Source organism: Mycteria americana, chromosome 4 (assembly GCF_035582795.1).
Source record: "Mycteria americana isolate JAX WOST 10 ecotype Jacksonville Zoo and Gardens chromosome 4, USCA_MyAme_1.0, whole genome shotgun sequence".
Classification (NCBI taxonomy): Eukaryota; Metazoa; Chordata; class Aves; order Ciconiiformes; family Ciconiidae; genus Mycteria; species Mycteria americana.
This window is the reverse complement of record NC_134368.1, coordinates 73,747,116-73,770,995: the sequence shown is the minus strand read 5'-3', so window position 1 is coordinate 73,770,995 and position 23,880 is coordinate 73,747,116. Positions and strand designations below refer to the sequence as shown.

At 43.6% G+C, this 23,880-nt stretch overlaps 1 protein-coding gene across 7 annotated transcripts in view; it reads right to left on the bottom strand.

Moving 5' to 3' along the window:
* Positions 1 to 20,818, bottom strand: part of LRBA (LPS responsive beige-like anchor protein) — a 434,320-nt gene extending 413,502 nt beyond the window's left edge. For 6 of the 7 annotated variants that reach the window (XR_012775615.1, XM_075500920.1, XM_075500925.1 and 3 more), the window contains exons 1-2: positions 20,555 to 20,818; positions 19,720 to 20,178 (exon numbers count right to left, since the gene is read on the bottom strand). Coding sequence is in view for 6 of the 7 variants with exons in the window: in XM_075500920.1 (XP_075357035.1) it covers positions 19,720 to 19,953 (234 nt within the window). In the remaining variant the exon portion in view is untranslated. Of the gene's footprint in view, positions 1 to 19,719; positions 20,179 to 20,317; positions 20,352 to 20,554 lie in introns of those variants that run through there. The other variant, XM_075500921.1, reaches the window with a different exon arrangement.
* Between the last annotated feature and the right edge of the window lie 3,062 nt (positions 20,819 to 23,880).

The window sequence follows — 23,880 nt, the reverse complement described above, 5'->3', positions numbered from 1 at the left end:
TAATTCAACAACAGCCACCAAATTCAGAAAGGTACCAGCACAATTAGTTTATTGTTCTCTTTCAAAAAAAGATCAAGACTGACACGACTCTGCTTGTGACTTCTAATTAGGATAATTTTTATGCTACAATATCTTTTGGTGAAACACACGAAGACGAGTTTACTAGGACAAGCACATTGAAAAAATAAAAAGATAATTTTCTCAAAAATCAAATTAGTCTTTGTAATACAAATGCACATATAATGCATAACTGACAACACTTTCATCTGTTTCCTGAAAGAACAGGTTGTTTCCAAGGAATGTTGACCAGTTCCTTCTCTCAAGCTTCAAAAACTAAAATGGAAGATGAGGATCACTTCATTCACTAAACATTTCAAATTATGAAGATACTTCCATGTCTCTGCACATAACAGTGAGGATGAAGAGTCCAATTCCCTAAAAAGGGCATTCTCCCTGTCTAAGCAAAGTTGTCTTTTTCAGTACTATTTGGAATGACAAAGCTGAAGTAATATGAAATATTACTCTGCTGAAGTAATATGAAATGAAGACAGTAGCAGAAGGCACACAGAGGCTACTACTGGCTCATGAAAGCAGTAAAGCTATCAAAATTTTGAAAAATATGACAGGACTTTGCAATAAAACTTAAGTCAGGGTTTGAACCCTTTAAGTGCCACTGGAGTTACAGAAACAACCACCCCAGCAGATAACGGGACAAAAATAACATCCCAGGTACCACTGGGATCAGACTATATCATGGTAGGACCTGCCTCCCTCTCTCTTCTCAGGAGTCGAGGCAACTTCAGAAGAAGGAAAGAGAAACATTAACAGAGCTACACACGATCCCATGAAGATAGCTGTAAGACAACTGAATTGGATACAATTTCCCTTCTTCCTTCTAAAGGCAAAAGGAGTGCAGGTTTCACATAAAAAGACAATGCAAGAAGCATAATGAGGCAGCTCTAGAGCCAGGTACTAAACAGTCTTAACCCTCCTTCATTTCCAAGTAGGAAGTATAGTATAACCTGCTGGGCTGAGAAGTGGGAAGCCCAATGTGATTGTCCTCCTTTTCTAGCTCCCAACTCCATTTCCTAGGCACCTGACTCCATCCAGCAGAAAACATACATTTGCTGCTGCTTTGAAAGCAGCAAGAGTCTGTATGTTAGAAGAGTTTATCTGAACAAAGGCTGAACACACATGTGCTTCTGGGGCATAATATCATACAGTGGCTGCAAAAAATGATTAGAACTTCAGTGAAAATCCTTGAAGATTGCTTAAAACGGAAGACATCAGGTAATCTTAATGTATGAATTACTAACTCCTGAGAGCACCTTTTCAATTATTTTAACATCTTTTCTAGTTTTCATTTTAAAATCCTTAAATTCCATCTTAAGGAACCAAACTGATTCTTCCTCATTTTCAGAGCTTAATCCTGAAGATTTGTAATTTAACCCAAGTGATGCAGTCCAGTAGAAGTAAAGATGCCATTGACTTACATCTGGACCAATTCACAGAGAGAAGAAAATGGACATCAACTTTCCAAATGTTTCTGCTAAATAGTTTATTTATGAACTCGTAAAAGCTTTTGAAGTTCAAGCTTTTTCTTGGCTACACTGAATCGACAACTGTGGATCATAAGAACAAATGACACAAAAATGCGAAGACAGAACCTCTCATTGACCTATGTTGCCATTAGAACAAAAGACCGATTGTGAAATATCTCTCGGTGGAGCAGCACAGAAAGCACAGCCCAGGAGGAATGTATCTTCCAACAGCAATGACTGTTGCACGCAGTTGCCTTGAGGCACTTTAGTTTGCATCACCTATCCAAAATTATCACTAGCTCCAGTTCTGTCAATTCTCTGCAGCCCTATACTCAAATGCTTCCCAAGCAGGTAGCTCCTGTACAGTAGAAGTAGCTTTTTCTAGTCCTTTGCTACTCTATGTATCCTTACAATCTTGTAGAAAAATCTGGACCTTCATTCCTCTTCCTATGAAACTTGAATTTAACTAAATGTGCAGTATCAGTCATGACCACCTACTCGGAGCAAGTAAGACTTGATTCAGTCTGCAGAAACTTTGTTGCACCTAACAGATGAAAAGGAAAGAGCCCAGCCTGACTCTTAGGGGCCCTGCTATGTTTACAGAATTAGCAAATAAAAACAACACTTTCTTCTCCTTGCTTTTATACCACCCACCTTTGATATGGAAATCATTCAAGAAAGAGGCATGAACATATCTCAAAGACAAGTATGCTACTTCATAATACCAAATGCAGTGACTGTATAAATACCTTACTGGTTCACAGCACCAGAACATGGAACCACACCATACAGAGATCATGACTATAGCATTACACATTACGAAGCACTGCCCGAAGACAAAAAGAACATGCTTGAATAACTAATATTTAATTAATATCATTGCCATACATACATTTCATTATTGTGTTTTCTTTGACACCACAGTTAATTTAACCAGAAATAGTTAGCTTGCATGCTGGTAATGGACGATAGCTCCTCTTGGGCAAACTAACATTTTTAAACAAAGGCATCTTGGCCTTCAAAATTCTGGATTCAGTTTGAGGTTCAGGCACCTTTTAATACAGGAATTTGTACATGCAATAACTGCAATTGAGAAATCCTTTACTCTGCTTTGATCCCATCGTTATAGTGATCAATACCTGTTTTAAGAACCCATACGTGCTTTCAAGCATTTTTTCAGTGCACACAGCAAGGTCACAGGCAAACAAACCCATTTAGAGGTATCCTTGATACACAGAACTCCTAGACAGAGTTGAGAAACAGAATTCTAACTATATCGCTAGCCTTATATACGTAAACAATAGATCTACAGGAAATATTAAAGCTGACTTAAAAGTTGTGAAATTGAGTACTCAACTGGAAGAAGAATATAAATAAGCATTTAAAGCTGTTCACCTCCTTCCTCATATACCTACCTTTAACAGGAAATTGAAGCATCAAGATCACTTCTAACTCAGTGCTACAGAAGTCAAAAGCACTGCCAGCCCACAGAGACATACAGTAAGTATATTCCAAAACTGAAGAGCTATTCCACAAAATAAGTGTCACGCATGCCAGAAAATGGTCATTAAACCTATGTCTGACTAGTCCCATTGTCAGTAATATGTGACATTACTACAATGAAATGCATGGAAATATCCTGCTCAGGATGATACTGCTGATAATGCTTCGGCTACCAGAGTAGTAAATTTAATAGGAATGAGCCATGAAATTCTCATTAAACCCTACATGTCAGTTAGCAACAGCTACAGGACTAATATAGTGTCACACCACAGAGCAAACGAAAACACAGATTCTAAACAATACATGACAGAGACAAGACAAGTCAAAATCCACGGAAATAATTCTTCCTCCTTGCCTCCAAACGTAAGTTGAGCTTAGATTTCTGGCACTCTTGTGTACTTCAAAGTGATTTTTTCCCATAGAAATTAACAAAGAATCACAGAACGGTTTGGGTTGGAAGGGACCTTAAGATCATCTAGTTCCAATCGCCCTGCCACAGGCAGGGACACCTTCCACTAGGCCAGGTTGGTCAAAGCCCCATCCAACCTGGCCTTGAACACTTCCAGGGATGGGGCATCCACAACTTCTCTGGGCAACCTATTCCAGTGCCTCACCACCCTCATAGTGAAGAATTTCTTCTTTATATCTAATCTAAATCTACCATCTTTCAGCCTAAAGCCATTACCCCTTGTCCTATCACTACATGCCCTTGTAAGAAGTGCCTCTCCAGCTTTCTTGTAGGCCCCCTTCAGGTACTGGAAGGCTGCTAGAAGGTCTCCCCGGAGCCTTCCCTTCTCCAGGGTGAACAACCCCAACTCTCGCAGCCTGTCTTCATAGGAGAGGTGCTCCAGCCCTCAGATCATCTTTGTGGCCCTCCTCTGGACCCGCTCCAACAGGTCCATGTCTTTCTTATGTCGGGAGCCCCAGAGCTGAATGCAGTACTCCAGGTGGGGTCTCACAAGAGCGGAGCAGAGGGGCAGAATTGCCTCCCTTGACCTGCTGGCCCCACTTCTTTTGATACAGCCCAGGATGCAATTGGCTTTCTGGGCTGCATGCGCACATTGCTGGCTCATATTCAGTTTTTCATCCACCAATACCCCCAAGTCCTTCTCTGCAGGGCTGCTCTCAATCCCTTCATCACCCATCCTGTATCCATGACTGGGATTGCCCCAATCCAGATGCAAGACCTTATGCTTGGCCTTGTTGAACTTCATGAGGTTCGCACAGGCCCACCTTTCTAGCCTGTCAAGGTCCCTCTGGATGGCATCCCTTCCCTCTAAAGTAGCAACCACACCACTCAGCTTGGTGTCATCCGCAACTTGCTGAGGGTGCACTCAATCCCACTGTCCACGTCCCCAGCAAAGATGTTAAATAATACTGGTCCCAATACGGACCCCTTGAGGGATACCACTCATCACTGGTCTCCACCCAGACATCGAGCCATGGACCACAACTCTTCGAGTGCGACCATCCAGCCAATTCCTTATCCACCGAGTGGTCCACCTGTCAAATCCATGTCCCTCCATTTTAGAGACAAGGATGTTGTGTGGGACAGTATCAAATGCTTTGCACAAGTCCAGGTAGATGACATCAGTCGCTCTTCCCTTACCCACCAATGCTGTAACCCTGTCATAGAAGGCCACCAAATTTGTCAGGCACAATTTGCCCTTAGTGAAGCCACATTGGCTGTCTCCAATCACCTCTCTGTTTTCCATGTGCCTTAGCATAGTTTCCAGGAGGATCTGCTCCATGATCTTGCCAGGCACAGAGGTGAGACTGACTGGCCTGTAGTTCCCCAGGTCTTCCTTTTTTCCCTTTTTAAAAATGGGGGTTATGTTTCCCCTTTTCCAGTCACTGGTAACTTCACCAGTCTGCCATGACTTTTCTAATATGATGGGTAGTGACAAGATCATGACATTTAGAAAGTCAGGATTTGATTTCAAAAGTTGAATTTGAAATCAAATAGTTTATAATCAAGTCCTACTACAGCACAGTTGCAGTGATGAAACTAAACTCTTCATTTGTGATGTTATTTTAAGATGACTTCTTTGGGCAGAGTTAGGCTTATCCTCTAAAATTTTACCTCTGCCTCTATGCATATGACTGGAATTGAAAGAGATCCCAACAACTCTTTGCATATTTAATTAAAAACCCCTATGGACATAAATATCTTTAAAGTGCTAAAAACAATAGCAAAGGCATCAAGACTAAGTTAGCTCTCAAGTGAAACTTCAATTTTTTTTTTTCCCCCCAACTTCCACTTTGTATCCAGTTTTCCAGGCTTTTCAATTTGCCACACAAAACCTAGCTGAGGAAAACCCTGAACTGACAAGTTTCCTTGTTACAGTCATCTACATCATCTGACCATGTGAAAATTATTACCCCCCTCCTCTTTTGGGGGAGGGGGGGGGAGGAGGGGCAGGGGGAGAGGCAGAAAATACATGACACTAACTTGTATCTAGAAGTGTTACATGACATTTTTTCAGCTTGCTCATGGCTTCTCTCAAGACATACTCCTAAAACAAGATCTAGTTGGAAATAGGGATATCACTTTTCTGCAAAATGACAGCACCATCCAGAAGCAAGAAACCCAAGCTTCTGTCGTCTAAACTCTGTCTTTTTGAAATATGTCTAACCAAATCTGGTGATCTTTCAGTCACCAGACAACCCCCTCCACCTGAAGATAATTCACCTTCGAGGAAGGAAATCAGGATTCTGTACACCCTAAAGAAAACTTTACTAAAGCCCTAATATGTGGGCAAGAAATCCACTGTCTTCCAGCTCCAAACCTTTCCTGTCATATATGAGTGATTGGAGAACCTTATTCAGACACCTTAACCACAAGGTCCACAGAACCACTTGTTTCTTTCTGTACCTTCTCTCCATACCCACAAATCTGGCATTCTTTGCTGTATATGAGCCTAGTCTTCACAGTAGAGGTGTTAGAAATGTCCCCTTACAAGTCACTTAGAACACCACCACTATGCACTCCTGACAAATGGCAATTTGAATCTCTTCCTACTCAGTATAGAAATCAGGGTGGCTTTCATTTCCTGCATAGGTGAGACTTTACTAAGCTAGCAAAATTCCCAAAGAGCAATATACATTTCACTTTAAAAGCAGTACACAGGAAGTGCACAAGTCTTTAGTGTCAGGTCTCAGATGAGTCATGGAATAAAAATCTCCCCAAAGGCAATACCCCTGCCAATCAGCTGATCCATAGTAACTGCAGCACACAGTGGCATTCACAGCTCCCCAGCCCACTACAGAACCCAGTGAGTGCTCAGGACTCACTTTTGCAGCCCAGGATGAAGGCGGCATGTGCCAGGTCATGGGGGGGGGGGGCGGGCACAGAAAGGACAAAGCAGAGTGTCCTGGTGTAAGGTTAAACAGTAGATAATCTAGCATGGCGCAAGGTTGGAACCTTACTTTTGAGGAAGAAATGGGCAAAAAAAACAATGCAATCTTTTCCCCATGAGCATTTGCATAAAGATGGGAAGCTGGGTACAGTTTCTGTGCCTGAGAACCCTTTTCACAACACTTTACTGTTGAGTTGCGTATCATCGCTACCTCATTTAAATCAAGGAAATCTAAAGTGTTAAGAACATCATAGCTTCAGAAGGTGACCCTTGGCTGTAGATTACAAAGTGGACAGAGAACTTTTTGCAATCCCAATTGAAATATCCATTCCCAGCATCTCAGTGTTCTCCCATTCTATAACATCAGCAATACATTAAACATACATAGCTCCCCATCTCACATTAGGTATTTCAAAACGCATTCTAAAAATGCAGTCACAGCTACTCAGTTTCATACTCCATATCAGATACCTAAAAGTCAGGCATTACAGCACCTAAATTATACACTGGAACCAAATCCTACAGTATAACTAAGCTCCCATTTGGGGGGGGGGGGGGGGGGGGGGCGGGGAGGGAGCTTGCAAGTTCTTTTCAATCAAGTTCACAACCAAAACTACAGAAAAATCACATGCTTAGTTTCAACCAAAACATGAGCAGGAGGCAGATGCTGACTGGACTGATAGTTTCCATTTGTTTATTTAACAGTCATGCACCATTACCAACATTAGTCATTTGGTTCCTATTCTCACCCCAACTGCATTGTTTTAAGGCTTATCAGCAATTCTACTTCTGTATCATTGGCCATTTTTTTGAACTTATGTCTATGATTATGCATAAAGAACCTTTTGGGGGTTTTTTTGTTGTTTTTTTTAAGCACCACTTGATTCCAAGGTCCACCTGAATCGTTAATAATCCTGCAAGAAACAATTGTCCTTAGGAAGGCAGTTAGAATCCCGAGAAGTGCAAACAGCATAACTTAAAGACTTCTCTAATAATGGACTATTAAAACTTTAAAATTGCAGGATCTGCAAAGCTTTTATTCAGCAATTCTACAGCAAAAAGGTTTACCTCATTCTACCAAAGAGCTCCCTACCTACCACCATCCCAATCATATTTCAGAAAGCAACCAGTACAATTCCCACCCAAACCTGCACAGTTTGATAAAGGAACCAATTTGTGAGAGATTTATCAAGAAACATTCAGCATCCTGGACTCCATAATCACATACTTCCTAGTCCACTGCAAGATGCTACTGGTTCTCTTGCTGCTCTTTTACAAGAGAAATTGCTCTCCCGCTGCAGTGACCATCTTACCTGCTGCTTACTGCTACCTCTAGCCTTTCAGCATTCCCGAAAGAGAGAATAAATAAGCTACTGGTCACCCTATGTACTGTTATAGTTACTGTTTTACAGGGCTAGTCCAGTATAAAACTAGAAATTTGGAGTATCTAAGTGGGGCAAATAGAATAGACTTCATTTCATTAATTTATTTCTGTAACTTCTGTCCACACCACAGAGAACTGCTGATGGCAAAGAGGGGGGAGGGTGACATGAACACACATAACACACTTCCATAGAACAGATGAGTCCTAGGTGGTTACTCTGGTTTTGATTTTCAGTTGCAAAGGAAAGCTAACCCAGTAGCTCTTTAAGTGTTGCTTTCTTCAGTTGCATCAACAAAATAGAACAACTCACTTCCAGCTTTTTCAGTCACACCAAAAATAATCTGGATTTGCTGTAGAGTGCATATGAAATTTTTTTGCTCGATGTACGTAGAATACAAAAACATCAACAGAACTACTCATACGCAGGCTGCAGTAGAGAGACCTGCAGCTCAAACTCACAGAGCACTTTACAGCAGGCAACAGAGCACACCCTATTCCCACTAGCTATTCTCATTTAAATATCATCTCAAGGCAGCTATTAACAGGAAAATCATGGCTGGGATGTAGCTGCTCCCAGCTCCCCAGGTATTGCTAGAGAAATCCAGTGCGATGGAAGGCATTAGGTTTTCTTCTCCACAAATTAGCTTCTATTTAGAAACTACTTATGCCTATTTGTGAAGCTTTGGAATTTAAAGCACTGTAGCAATGCAAGCTCTTCACAAATTACAACAAGCTTCCAGTATCAGCATAAAGACTACAGTGTTTCAGGAAAAGGTACAATTGCAACTCATGCAGCATCATTATGTAGCGAATTTGATTACAGCAGTTGTGCAAGGTGCATCTCGATTGCTATCTGCTCTAAATATGGAGCACTGGAAACTACAGTATTCACTGGCCACACATGGTATTAAAAAAGCAGGTGGCAATAGTATCCTGGTTTATGCAAATTAATTAGAGCCCTCAGATTCCTGGCAAATGGCCAGAGGTCCCAGACAAAGTCTGAAGGTTTCCCAGAGGAAAAAAAAAAATTACTAAATTAGTTTTTGGACAGGCAATAATATGCTCTAGCACGATACCAAGTCTAACAGAAAAATTCAAAATTAGTTAAAGCAGAAATGTAATCTAAATTAGGACATTAGTAATTAGGTCAAGCTAATACCAAAAACCATCATGCAAAACGTTATGAAGAGGTCAGCAAGGCCTCTAGGGGCTGAGGAAGACACCTGAACAGCAGAAAGTTAGCTAACTGTAATTAGTGATTATGAACAAAAACTTTCTTCCAGATTGACCCACTTAAAATAAATAGAAACTCTTTAAAAAGATATGCAAAAATTTAATGCATGCAAGACTGAATTTGACAGAAAATATTCTTAAAGGATTTTATACACAGAAACACCAAAGGTAGCAAGTAGCTATTTCACGTCCAATAACTAAACTGTAGAGCTTATTTAATGTGTGCAACAGATTAAAGCTTCCTCCTTAAGGTTCATAAAGAAATTCATAACCACACAAAGACAGAAGCTATAAATGCTTTAAGTTACCAACTTATCTGGGGGGGGGGGGGGGGGGGGGGGGGAAGTCAGAACACCACGTCAAGTGGGATACAGTTCAGGATAACTGCAGGTTCCCCAATAGGTGGTAAAACACATACACAGGTACTGAAAGAAACCACAGAGAAAGCTCATTTTTATCTCTCATCAGACTTGAAATCTTAACACAAAAAAAAAATCACACTTGATTTTCAGAAGACTGAGACTTCCCAGCAGACTTCAGCATTCGAATGTACAACTGACTAGACACTGAGTACTGAACATCGCACCAAACCAACCCTGCCTTAAAAAAGAATTAAACAAATACCTCATCTCTGATTTTCCTCAACCTCCAGTATTCATCCAATACAGCCACTTCAAACAACTTCTCTTCACTCACACTCCTCTTGAATCTGCACACTTTGGTTCATCCCTCCAATGTCTTTCAAGAGACATTAATAACTACCTATTTTTATCTCACTCTGCAATGTCCAGCCTTTGTAGCAATCTCAACATGTGTCCTGGTTTCAGCTGGGATAGAGTTAATTTTCTTCCTAGTAGCTGGTATAGTGCTGTGTTTTGGATTATAGTATGAGAATAATTTTGATAACGCACTCATGTTTTAGCTGTTGCTAAGCAGTGCTTAGACTAAGTCAAGGACTCTTCAGCTTCCCATGCTCTGCCAGGAGCACAAGAAGCTGGGAGGGAGCACAGCCAAGACAGCTGACCCAAACTGGCCAAAGGGCTATTCCATACCATATGACATCATGCTCAGTATAGAAACTGGGGGGGGTTGGCCAGGGAGCAGCAATCGCTGCTCGGGGACAGGCTGGGCATCGCTTGGCAGGTGGTGAGCAACTGCATTGTGCATCACTTGTTTTGTATATTCTTTTATCATTATTATTATTATGTTCTCTTCCTCTGCTGTCCTATTAAACTGTCTTTATCTCAGTCCACAGGTTTTACTTTTTCTTTTTTCTGATTCTCTCCCCCATCCCACTGGAGGTGGGGGGAGGAGGGTGAATGAGCGGCTGTGTGGTGCTTAGTCACTGACTGGGGTTAAACTACAACAGTTCTTCTTGGTGTCCAATGTGGGGCTCAAATAGAAAACCTCAGTCACCCAGGAATCTTGGAAGCGTTCATGGACTGGCCAGAAGGCAAAGATTTCGGAATATTGCCAGAGGAGGAGGTGACATGTGCTGAAGAGGCCCCACTGCATAATAAACTGCCAGAAAATGAGAAGCAATATGTCCTGCTCACTGATGGGTCCTGTCGTCTTGTGGGAAAGCATCAGAGGTGGAAGGCTGCTATATGGAGTCCTATACAACAAATCGCAGAAACTGCTGAAGGAGAAGGTGAATCAAGTCAGTTTGCAGAGGTGAAAGCCATCCAGCTGGCTTTAGACATTGCTGAACGAGAGAAGTGGAGAGTACTTTATCTCTACACTGACTCATGGATGGTGGCAAATGCCCTGTGGGGGTGGCTGCAGCAATGGAAGCAGAGCAACTGGCAGCGCAGAAGCAAACTCATCTGGGCTGCCGCATTGTGGCAAGATATTGCTGCCCGGGTAGAGAACCTGGTTGTAACAGTGCATCACATAGATGGTCACGTACTCAAGGGTCAGGCCACTGAAGAACATCAAAACAACCAGCAGGTGGATCAGGCTGCTACGATTGAAGTGGCTCAGGTGGATCTGGACTGGCAACATAAGGGTGAATTATTTATAGCTCAATGGGCCAGTGACACCTCAGGCCTTCAAGGAAGAGATGCAACATATAGATGGGCTTGTGATCGAGGGGTGGACTTGACCATGGACACTATTGCACAGGTTATCCATGAATGTGAAGCATGCGCTGCAATCACACAAGCCAAGTGGTTAAAGCCTCTCTGGTATGGAGGACGATGGCTGAAATACAAATATGGGGAGGCCTGGCAGATTGATTATATCACACTCCCACAAACCTGCCAAGGCAAGCGCCATGTGCTTACAATGGTGGAAGCAGCCACTGGATGGCTGGAAACGTATCCGTGCCCCATGCCACCACGCGGAACACTATCCTGGGCCTTGAAAAGCAAGTCCTATGGTGACATGGCACCCCAGAAAGAACTGAGTCAGACAACGGGACTCATTTTCAAAACAACCTCAGAGACACCTGGGCCAAAGAGTGGGTATACCACATTCCCTATCATGCACCAGCATCTGGGAAAGTCAAATGATAAAATGGACCGTTAAAGACTACACTGAGAGCAATGGGTGCTGGGACATTCAAACGTTGGGATACACATTTAGCAAAGGCCACCTGGTTAGTCAACGCTAGGGGATCTGCCAATCAAGCTGGCCCTGCCCAATCAAAGCTTTTACATACTGTAGGAGGGGATAAAGTCCCTGTAGAGTGCACTAAAAATATGCTGGGGAAGACAGTCTGGGTTATTCCTGCCTCAGACAAAGGCAAACCCATCCATGAGATTGCTTTTGCTCAAGCACCTGGGTGCACTTGGTGGGTGATGCAGAAGGATGGGGAAGTCCGATGTGTACCTCAAGGGGATTTGATTTTGGGTGAGAATAGCCAATGAACTGAATGGTATGATGTTAATTGCTATATAATACTGTATGTCATCACTACTATGGTCACTATATGCCATACCAACAGTATTACAATAAGAATCACCCTGATTAATGAAGAATGAATTTTGAGGAAACCAAGCAAAGTGCAGCGATGATAGAACCAGACAAATGCAGCAGTGATGGAACCAGAACTGGCTTCAGCATGCAACAATCCAACACTACACATCATCTCTCCTGTCCTAAAGGACTGTTATGACAGGTGGAGCCCAAAGGCGTGGACTAAATGAACTCAATGGACATTTTAGAGGGACAGCCCATAGACTAAGGAAATTATATCTGTGTGTATATATCAAAAGACAGGAAAGGTGGTGGCAATTAATTGGGATATATTGGAAAGCGCAGAACCTGGGCATGACATAGATGATATAGAATACAGGGTGGATACTGTCCTGGTTTCAGCTGGGATAGAGTTAATTTTCTTCCTAGTAGCTGGTATAGTGCTGTGTTTTGGATTTAGCATGAGAATAATTTTGATAACACACTCATGTTTTAGCTGCTACTAAGCAGTGCTTAGACTAAGTCAAGGACTTTTCAGCTTCCCATGCTCTGCCAGGTGCACAAGAAGCTGGGAGGGAGCACGGCCAGGACAGCTGACCCAAACTGGCCAAAGGGCTATTCCATACCATATGACATCATGCTCAGTATATAAACTGGGGGGGGCTGGCTGGCAGGCAGTGATCACTGCTCAGGGATGGGATGGGCATTGGTTGGCAGGTGGTAAGCAATTGCATTGTGCATCACTTGTTCTGTACATTCTTTTATCATTATTATTATGATGTTCTCTTCCTCTGCTGTCCTACTTAACTGTCTTTATCTCAACCCAGGGGTTTTACTTTTTTTTTTCCCCCCGATTCTTTCCCCCATCCCACCAGAGGCAGGAGGAAGGGAGGGTGAGCAAGTGACTGTGTGCTGCTTAGTTGCTGACTGAGGTTAAACCATGACAACATGCCATCCGCCTATTTCCCTGATGCTTTTGACTAATTTCATTCTATACCCTAACCTACAAATGCTTTTCTTGAGCCAGTCCATATGGCCACTACATTACTATGCTATCTGCTGTACTGGGTCAGGCCAATGGTCCATCTAGCCCAGTATTGTCTGACAGAGGTGATACAAAATACTACTTAGAGAGAGCAAAGCAACCACAATAGATACCTGACTCTCTCTCCTTTGTTACAGGACCCCAACTAGAAAAATCTGTCATTGAACTGATGCGTTCCCCTCTAAAGGGAAATTCTACAGTATGCTATGAACACATTTTAAACAGGCTTACTTGTAGAATGGACTGCTAATTAAAAATTGTCTATCAAATACTGCATCATTAAGACATGATATATGTAAATACCTGGTTCAGCCCTGCTTTTTTAGCTTTATTTTAGGTTTGTACAGAGCCTACTAATGTCAGTACAGGATGCCAACACTTCTGGAAAACACAGAGCGCGTGCCATTCACAGGCTTTCACAGATGCTTGAAACTTCAGATTGGTCATGAGAAACTATAGAAATTGGCCAGTTAGAGGAAGACTGAGAAAAACTGAACATTTTATTGTGTGGTCTTAAGATTTTGTCATCCTAAAGCATGTTTTAAGTTGCAGTCACAGAAGTGAGTTGATACCACAGCCAAAGCACAAAATCAGCTCCTCTTCAGAGTCCAGACAATTTTCTTCTAAATCCTCAGCATGTCTAACTCAAGACTGCCATTACCATCTCACTTACTACGTTCCACGCCTTTCTCAACTGACCACAAAATCTTCCTAAATTCCTACACTTACTATGCAGGGTGATATTTCCACTAACTACAAAGTAATGTCTAAGTTGCGTCAATACCTGAAAAAAAACCCAATACACATCACTTCTATACTAAGTGTATCTGTAACTACCAGAATACATTCTAACAAGATGGAGGTCTGTAATTCTTATTTTAAGTGAAAGACAAGTGACTAAAAATTTTGAACTAGGTAAAGTCTGGTGAAAGACATCTCTCAGCATCATTTAGTCAGCTAAACTTACCAAAATCATCTCTTACTATTACCAGATCCCAAATCAGATGCTTTCAAAACCTTGAAGATGACTTGGAATCAAGGAGTCTAAATTCATTCATCAAACTGGGCACAAGCCTCCCACTGTGAAGGGGCCAGCAAGAAGTAAGTTTGCATCTGATGTATTTTATAAAAAGGACATTGAGACAGATTTGCAAGCATTACAGATCTTTTGCTGAATTACACTCATTCAAGAGTAAAACCATGCATGATCACTAAGACAGCTGACTGTCCAATTTACTATGATTTAAAAAAAAAAAGCAAACTACAAACTTGACCCAGCTAAAGCCACAGACTTACCTTATCATCTACACTGTAAATGGACAGAAGTGATTGAATTAGGATAACTATAGCCAGGGGTGTACTTACTGGGAACCTACTGGGGAAGACTGCATATAATAAGAAATGCACAATATTCAGTGATGCTCTAGAAACTATTTGGTAACTCCTAGTTGTCATCAGCATTGGTAAGTTTATACAGAAAATAAATCCTAGCACTCTCTATAAACATACAGTAAGGTAATAAAAACAATGCATTGTTATGAAGACATTTATGGTGCACTTTTACTACTGTAATACATTTAATTCTATCAGCATTAGCTTTGGGGGTTTTCTACAAGAAGGTATATGCAAAAAAAGGCTGTGACCAGAGATGAAAAAAGGGGAATTTCTACTTCATAAAAATCCATTGTACTAGTGTTTCAGAAGCATTCATACCAAATTAGAAACCTGTTGTATCAGCAGGTGATGCCATTAGCTTTCAATATGAATAATGATAAAGAGTTTATAGTGCAGAAACCATAGCAATGGAGGCATGACAAAAAGAGCAGAGGGCACATAAGCAGAAGGCAAACAAGTGGCAGTCCTGGCGTTTATCTCATTTGTTCTATAAAACAAGCCAAATGGGGTTGGGGAAGAAGGTTACTTTAAAAAGAAGAAAAAAGGAAAGTAAACAGTAAGAATTTTTAAAAGTTAAGTTGATTTTTGTTTGCGGTTTTAGTAAAGTCTGGCAGAAGCGAGAGAGGTGACAAATGAAGTTTTTAAAGTAATTTTAGTCTTTGCTCCTCAGATCCTGTTATTTTTCTTCCAAAAGTGATAAAAAATGATAAGAACATTTCTCTCATTTGCGCTTCGTCACTAGGAGACTCTTGGTGAGGACCTCATAACCCATGAACAGAATCAGAAACAACAGCACATTCTCCTCACCAAAGAGACAGACAGAACATTAAAAAAATAATCTTTGCAACACAGACTGAGGGGAAAAAAAAAGAAAGGAACCAAAATGAATAACTGAATCTATATTATAGTCAATAGAACAATTACAAGTGCTAAAGCTTTTTAAAACAAAATTGGCTTAGAGCAAGCCATAGCATCTCTTTAGAGAAGAGCAGGAAGTCTGGAATATCTGCGGTCTCTATACACTAGTTGACTTAAGACCTGAGTAAATTCTTGCATGAAGTCCCCAAACTGAATTATACCAACACCACAGAGAAAAACAATAGTTGTACAGTCATCTGCTTGAAGGATAGCAGAATTTTGCCATATCCCACTGCTATGGCAAAATCCATTTCCCACTGCAAGCTTAACAATGCAGCATAGTTAACCCCTGCACATACAGTATTCATTATGAACAAAACACTTGTGAGTGAGAACCCTTTACCTACTGAAAGACAAGGCTATCCAGTGACCTAAGTTTCACATATAAAAAAGAAACTTGCAATAACTTGGAAACAAGACAACATTGACATATGATACAAAACAAGCCCGTTTAGAATGGAGTAGACCAGAAGCTCCACCCAGAATTTTAATCTAGAAAAGATCTTGCAGGACCTCCTATATTTCCAATGCAGGTTGTATAGCCTTCAGAACAGAATTAGTTCTCTACACCTGAAAACTTCAGATCCTAAAAATCTTCTTTGACACTAGTAGCACAGTACTGTAACTAATTATATATATATACACACATGCTTTTAAGTTTTGCCAATTGCTGAATTATTTCTACTACTCTATCTGAAAGTTTCTTCATTAGTAGGTCAACCTGTCTTTGTTTTACTACAAAAAACACATAACTATTTTAAGTTAGTAACAGATCCCACTGTAAATAATTTATTTTTCCACTCCATCATCATCTCCTACCAGCAGGTTTTTTATGTTAATAAACTAAGGGGGGGGGGGGGGGGGGGAGCAGATATGAGGTAATGAACAGAAATTCACCTGATTTGTATACAAAGGAGAAATTCAAGGAGTTACTGCTGCCCAAAGTCAATTAAAAATATAATTCACAATGCATGAGCAATATATACCCATAGTTTAGCTTACTGCCTGTCAGAAAAGTAACAGAACAGGTTAATAATTGAACAAGAATGTGCTTTCAGAGTTTTTAACAGAATAATAAGCTTTTTAAAATCAGTATTTTCCTTCTCAGTTTTTAAAAGTGCTGAAATACAGAAAGCCATATCTAACATGGGCTGGAAAACTAGGTTCTCAGAGAATACTGACCAAAACAAAGCAGATCAATTGAAATATTTCTAAGAGTAGAATTGCTGAAGACAATAAAATGAGACTACTAGGTTTTTGATGCATGCTAGAAGTGAGCTCACTAAGCACTCTGTTATACTGCTGGACAGAGAAAACGTTATAGGTGGTTCTCAGCTCCAAGATCCAACACTGCTGGGCTGAACAAGTTATTTGCTCAAGTAATCAGGACTGCAAAAGCTTAAATTTCTTTAATAAGCAGCAGGTCAATTACTGTGCACTTTAGATTTTTGACCTGAGTCTTTCACATATAAAGCATGACCATCTCTTAAATCCTTAGATGGATTTAAGATCTTGACATCAAGACAGCACTTTGGGCTTCTCTTGAATCTGCATCACAAACAAATTCACTATAACCTCCATATGTTACAGCAAGCTTGAAGAGAACAATTAAGAGCAACATATTTGCTCAAGAAATAAAAATTAGGTCAGCTAACCTCCCTTTTTAAAAAAAAAAAAAAATTCACATTTGAGAGTGGTTATGCTATGAAGAATAAGTATGTAAAAACACCTTTCAATACAGATTTGCCCAGCCCTCCTTCCACTCTGGTCTAAGGACGTCTCACTTTAGTGATCAAAAAATCCCCCAAATACCGTATGTCTCCTCCTTTCAAAGTACAAGAAGCAAGCTAGCTGATTTCTGCTAACACCGCTGAGGTAGTGCAGTTGTGAGTCACCAAACTGAATTGAAACCCAGTAAGAGGGGATATGTTGGGCTTAACCCCATCAGTAACAACAGATCACAGCATGATTTTCATACCCCCAACTGAACCTGCACACACATGACTGAACTTGTTCTGAAACCTATTGGGAAATAAACTATCAGAAAAGCCATAGCTAAGAATCACTTTTTCATATAAAAGTTAAATCTTTCCTGCATACACACACAGAAAAATAAGTACACCATAAGCTAACCAATACTTCACATGCCTTAAATTCTGCTCAGTGTGACTTCAGAGGTATTAATTGACAAAGCGAAGAGGTCACAGCTAACAACTGAATGGAGGTAGAACTCAATGACAGATGGATGCGTATTGTTTTGTAGGGAGACCTCATATCCCAGAAAGCTATACTGAAAAGTCAGCTTAACAGTTTTTACCCAAAAAAAAAAAAAAAGTCATCCAGAAAATAGGTGCTTTCTGTAACAAAAACTATGAGTTTGTTGGCTGGTATGATTTTTTAAGCATTCCAGTTTTAATAAAACCACAGAACATCGAGACATCTTCTTCAAAATTAGTCACCACTAGTTGATAAGTTTTCCCAGGACTCAGAGAAACCAAGCAACGTACTTTCTTTGATAGTGCCCAAAAATTTGGATTTTGTCCTCACATAATCCAGGTAAAGTGTCCTTACTACCAAACTATTGGTTGTTTCATGATAGCTATCAACTGACTACTTCTGCTCTGATAAAATAATGTAGTGCAGGAACGTGAACTTTAGCCTCCCATATCATAGGTAAGTGTGCTGGAACAGTTGGGGAATCTTCTCTGAGAGCTCGGGGATGTTGTTTCACTTGCAGAAAAAGCGAAAACAGTTTCAAAGATTTCCAGGGCCAGAAAATCTCCCCTACTTCTATTTGGGAAATGAAGATCCAGGAGAATGCAGTTCACAGGTCAAATTCTCCAGACCCCTTAAATCTAAAATCCAGGATTCTCTGAATCAAGCTGAATTTTGTGTTCCTCTCTTGTCCAAAATGGAGTGGAAAAGGAATCCCAGGATCAAGGAGCTTTTACTTTTTTAATTATTCTGCTGAACCTCTTTCCACTGCTGCCATAAAATACACCTTCAGTACACCACTGAAAAGACCATGCTAAAAACAAAGTAAAATTTAACACGCTCATGAACAATTTCCCCTCACACAAGTGTCCTAAATCGTAAACCAGAACTTCCTATTGAACCTCACATCCCTGTATCTGAGCACTGGGTTTTGTCAAGGACAATTGTCAAGTGGACTCTAAGTAACTTAAATCACTTTCTCATACTTGAAGCATCCATGAAACCTCTGATCTGCATTTCATTTTTGCCATTTTGCAATTCCTCTGTATTGAGACTCTCATCCAAACAATTTAGAGCATTACATTCTGTTAATACAAAAATATCCAAAAAATAAACATTTATCATAACCCAAGAAGATAACATCAAGAAACACTAAACAGACACAGCACACATAAATATTTAGCGACCATGAAAACTTGCATGTAGCAAAGAATACTACTAACAAAATAACTGAAATGCATTTAAAAAACAGTATGCTTTTTGCATCTACTTTCCTTGTTACCGAGCTTTATACTATTACATGCTCTCACTTCCTGGTTTGTCAGAAACCACGCTGTTTTAAAGTCAAAGGTGCTCACTAAAAGGAAGAAGGAGGAACGATGGGTATTTTTAGAGATGTTTTGAGACCTCTGATAATAGCAGAGTATCTTTGTAAACTTAAAGACAGATTTTCTCCTAATGTTTGATCTCCTTCAGCAAACAAACATTAACAACTAGGCTAATCGATTTAAATGTGACCCAAGAAGTTCAATGGTATATATTATGTTTGCAGCTTCAACAGGAAAAGTTGTATCCTCAATTTTTAGTGAGATCTGTTATGAAGTATTAAATACAGCCATACTGTATTCAAAAACTAGCAGCTGACTACCTAATTCATTAATAAAAAAGGACATTGAAACCACCTTCTACTCTTTCCAATAAGCAGAGTAAGTAAAGCATTTGAATGAACTGCTCCCTGACACCTCCACCCCCTGTAGACAGAACATGGAAGTTCTGCCTACTTCCAAAGCAAATGGGAAGCAAAAAGGGACATAAACATCTTCATGGGAAAAGTTGTTTTGGCTTAAAACAATGTGTGTGTTTTGATGACAGTTTGAGTTACTAAATCAACATTTAACTTTCTTTTTGAGTACACCTGTTGAATGTTTAAACATAACAATACACTTCTGAGTTCTAAATTTCTCTGAGGCAAACTGAGGAGGATGCTGTTTAGAGTTGTTTCAAGTTTAAATGTACATATAGAGGCTCATATACTTTATTTTCAGCTTTTGTGATCCATAAGTAAAAAGAACCTAGCTGAAATCTAGTAGAGTGAAAGTGTAAACATGTAAAAAAATATTGACAGAAAAATAACATCAAAAAAGCATGGGATTCTTCTGCATGCCTATGCTGTTCTTTTCTCTCATGCCAAAAAGGCAATCAACTTACCAGATTAAACACAGTTTCGACTATGTCTTTGTTGGGCACTTCACCAACTTCCACCAATCCTGTCAGCACAGCAAATTTCATCTTGATTCCTCGAATGGGGACTCCTGGATTCAAAGGCTGCAGCACACTTCCCCCTTCAGCAGCGTTTCCTTCTTTTCCCGCTCCTCCTCCACTACCACCTCCTCCTCCTCCATCATCACCTGTTGGCTGAACAACTTGTTTTTCACTCGCCATGCCTAGTTCACTTCAGGTTACGACTTGAAACGCCAGCGGCACGCTCGCCGCTTCGGGAAGGTAACCGGCGGCCCACTCCTCCCCTTCAGCTCCGGCTCCTGAGGAAACCCGCGTCCGGCGGGGGAGGGAGGGAGGCAGGGAGGACGCGCCCTCGAAGTCCCAGCTCTCTCCTCAGCAGCAGGCGTCTGTCAGCAGCTCTCTGCCCTAAGGCAGGTATTTACAGCCCTGAAGGACAACCCGAGATATTTTTCAATTCGCGGAGAGTCAGGCGTTCCCCACAAGCCCGAGGGTCCCACCTCCAGCCAGCGGCCCCCGTCCCCCGCCACGCCGGGGAGGCGGCAACGGCCGCCGCAGAAGCGCTCACGCCTCTCCCCGCGGAAGTCCTCGCTCCCCCGCAGACCCGCCGCACGGTGAGACCCGCGCTCCGAACACGGTCGTGAGGGGTTTTTTTTGTTTGGTTTTTTTAAGAGAATACGCTCCTCCTTCCCGCCCGGCTCCTTGTCTGCCGCGTCTCCGGCTCCTGCCCTTGTACCACCGCCGCCGCCCTGGCTGCCGGCGCGGACAGGTGCAGCGACCCGCCGCCGAGCAAGTTCGCACTCACCGCTCGCTGCCAGGCGCCGCGGCGGAGGGGGCGCGGGCTGCCCTGACGCCCGGCTCTGGGGCCGGGAGGCGGCTGCTATGCCCCGCTCGCCGACTGCGGAGGGCGGACTGCGCAGCACCTGCCGCCCCTCTCTCCGAAAGGCGCCTGAAGTTTCAGCCGTTGCCGCTTCACACCGCGGTCTCGATCAGCCCCATCTCTTCCTGCCGACGCTACCGCTCTCTGCCGCCATGACAGCGCTGAGCCCCCGGAGCGCTGCCGGGCGAGGAGCCGTGCGCCTGCGCGGCCGGGCGCGGGCGGGGCGGGCCGCCGCCGCACGGGGCGGGCGCCGCCGACTCGCGCACGCCCAGGTGCGCCCAGGTGCGCCAGGTGAGCGGCGCGCGTGCCCGCGCGGGGCGAGGGCGGGAGAGGGAGGGGCGAGGCGGGAGCGCTCCGTCCTCTCCTCTGCGCCTCACAAACTGTCTCAGCCCCGCCGCTCCATCCCTCCTGCCCTGCCTCCTCAGGGGGCGCCTTCGGTGAGGCTGCTCACCCGTGGAGGTTCAACGCCCGTGGGGACCCGGCTGGTCCTAACGCTGTTTACAACAACTTGCCCCAAACTTTATTGGACTGTTCTGTAACTGTTTGAAGTCTACCGTTCCTGAAGCAATTTTTCTTTTGGGAGGTGGGTTGGGTTTTTTTTAAAGAATAAAAGAAACCATACGCGAACAGTAGGAGTGAAACTAGCTGTGCGCTCTGCGCTCACGGCCCCAAACCGGAGGAAAACCGCAAGCGGGCGGCACAGCAGGGCAGTGCCTTTGCAGGAAGAGGGAGAGGAGGTTTAAAGGCTCCCGCTACAGCGACAGCTCCTGCCGCCGCAGGGGTAGCGGGGCGGCTGGGCCCGCCCCCCCGTCAGTAGCGATCCTAGGGCGGCGGGTGAGCCGCTTCCCCACCCTAAACTCCAGCGCAGGGGGGCGGGCGTCCTTCCTCCTCCTCCTCCTCCAGGCGCTGCTCTCTGGGGAGCGCAGGGGGCGCGAATATAGGTCATGCGAGACGCCGCCCAGATTTGACGAACTGAGGTAAAAGGGGTGGAGAAGGACGGAGGAAAACTCGCTCTTCCTTCAGGTTAAAAGCCTTTGAAGGTAATGCTGGTTGTTTCGTGGTGGCGTCGGAGGCAACTCGGTTTACTGAAGGGCTTGCAGCGCCCCAGGGCTTGCCCCCGAGGAAGCTTTTCGCGGGCCGCACCCCCTGGACTGGCCGGTGGTGGTCGCTTGGAGGGGATTCCTCTCAGTAGCTCGGTTTCTCGGCAGCCTGGCGGGAAGAGGTGCTCCTGTCAAAGCCCAACAGGGCCGGCCCGGGGCCCGACGTGGCCCCTTCGAGCCGCCGGAGGGCTGGTGTCGCACCCGGGCGGTGGTCCCCCGCCCAAAACCCCTTCCCGGCCCCAGCGAAGGGGGCGGCAATGTTAAAGTCCGGCGCCCCTCAGCCCCGCCGAGTACCGAAGTCCGCTGGCAGCGGGGCCGTGTCCCGAAGTGGGGCGGTCTCGTCCCCGACGGGCCGGCGGAGGCGCGGCCTGCCCTCTCCGCCCCTCGGCCGGGCTCCTGCGCCGCGAGGTGGCCATTTGCAGCGGGTAGCTGTCGGGTAAGCGGCCGCGGTAACTCTCCTCCTGTCGCCCAGTGGCGGATCGGAGGGCCACGGGCGAAGGGGGATTTCCCGCCAAGCGGTCGTGGCTTGCGGGAGCGGCGGCCGTTGCTCGGTCGGGGGCGGGCGTTGGCCGGCCGGGGCGCCAGCAGCGCCTGGCCGTGAGAAGGGAGTGGCCCAGCTGAGGTGGCGGGGTCGGTCGGGCAACGCGGAGCGAGCCTGTGACCACCTCTGGACGGAGGAGAAGGCCGGGCGGGTGGGCCCGGCCCCGAGGTGCCCTCTGCTAGCACCGCTGCTGCCCCGGCCGCCGTTCCCGCAACACCTGCTTGCTCAAATCCCCTTCTTCCCTTGTCCCTCCGTCCTGCTTCTGCCGGGACCTGCCGCGAAGGTGAACTGTTGATGCCGATCAAATCCTATCCGAAAATAAGTTTGCACACTACGAATAGGAGGAGAGTGTACATGGAAATTGTTAGCTAAATAACCCATTGGTAACCTCCACATAAAACTGCGGGTCCTGCTTCCTGGTAGTTGTAAAGCACAAGAATTGGTGCCCTTTCTGTGCTTCCCTCTAAGGCGACTTGTATGTTACACGTGTATGTTATCTCAGATGCAAGGAACCTTTTGTTTGACCTTTTAATCTATTTGTCTGATATTAATCTGAATATCTGGTAATAAAGAATTAAGAGGGTCTGCTGCTCCAAACTCTTCATTGAAGGAGTCTTCAACTCTGCACTTTTAACAAGACTGCTTGTGTTAATCAGGATTATACAATGTGGGATCGACTAACGACTGTGGGATCTTGTACCAGCTGTTTAACACACGAGAGTTGTCATGGTTTAACCCCAGCCAGCAACTAAGCCCCACACAGCTGCTCGCTCACTCCCCCCATATGGGATGGGGGAGAGAATCAGAAGGCTAAAAGTGAGAAAACTCGTGGGTTGAGATAAAGACAGTTTAACAGGTAAAGCAAAAGCTGTGCATGCAAGCAAAGCAAAGCAAGGAATTCATTCACTACTTCCCATGGGCAGGCAGGTGTTCAGCCATCTCCAGGAAAGCAGGGCTCCATCACACATAATGGTTACTTGGGAAGACAAATGCCGTCACTCCGAACGTCCACCACCTTCCTTCTTCTTCCCCCAACTTTAGATGCTGAGCATGACGTCACATGGTATGGAATAGCCCTTTGGTCAGTTGGGGTCAGCTGTCCCAGCTGTGTCCCCTCCCAGCTTCTTGTGCACCCCCAGCCTGCTCACTGGTGGGGTGGGGTGAGTAGCAGAAAAGGCCTTGACTCCGTGTAAGCACTGCTCAGCAGTAACGAAAACATCCCTGTATTATCAACACTGTTTTCAGCACAAATCCAAAACATAGCCTCATATTAGCTTCTATGAAGAAAATTAACTCTATCCCAGCCAAAACCAGCACACAAGTGTATGAGTTTTATTAACAAAGTATCGCAGCAACATGACAGCATCAAAGATTTCCAAAGGAAGGATCATTTCAGGGTTGTGAGCATAACTTGCAGATAGATAGATTTCAGAAAAAAATATAAATATATGTACATTTTAATGCTTCACAAATATGCTTAACATCCTCTGTGATAGAAAAAGCTGTCATTTATTTAATTCTATGGAGGGAAAGGGAACGAATCTTTAAATTGGCAAAAATTTCTGTGTTTTGAAACTCTAGTGAAACTCCAAAGAGACCAATGGGTGTTT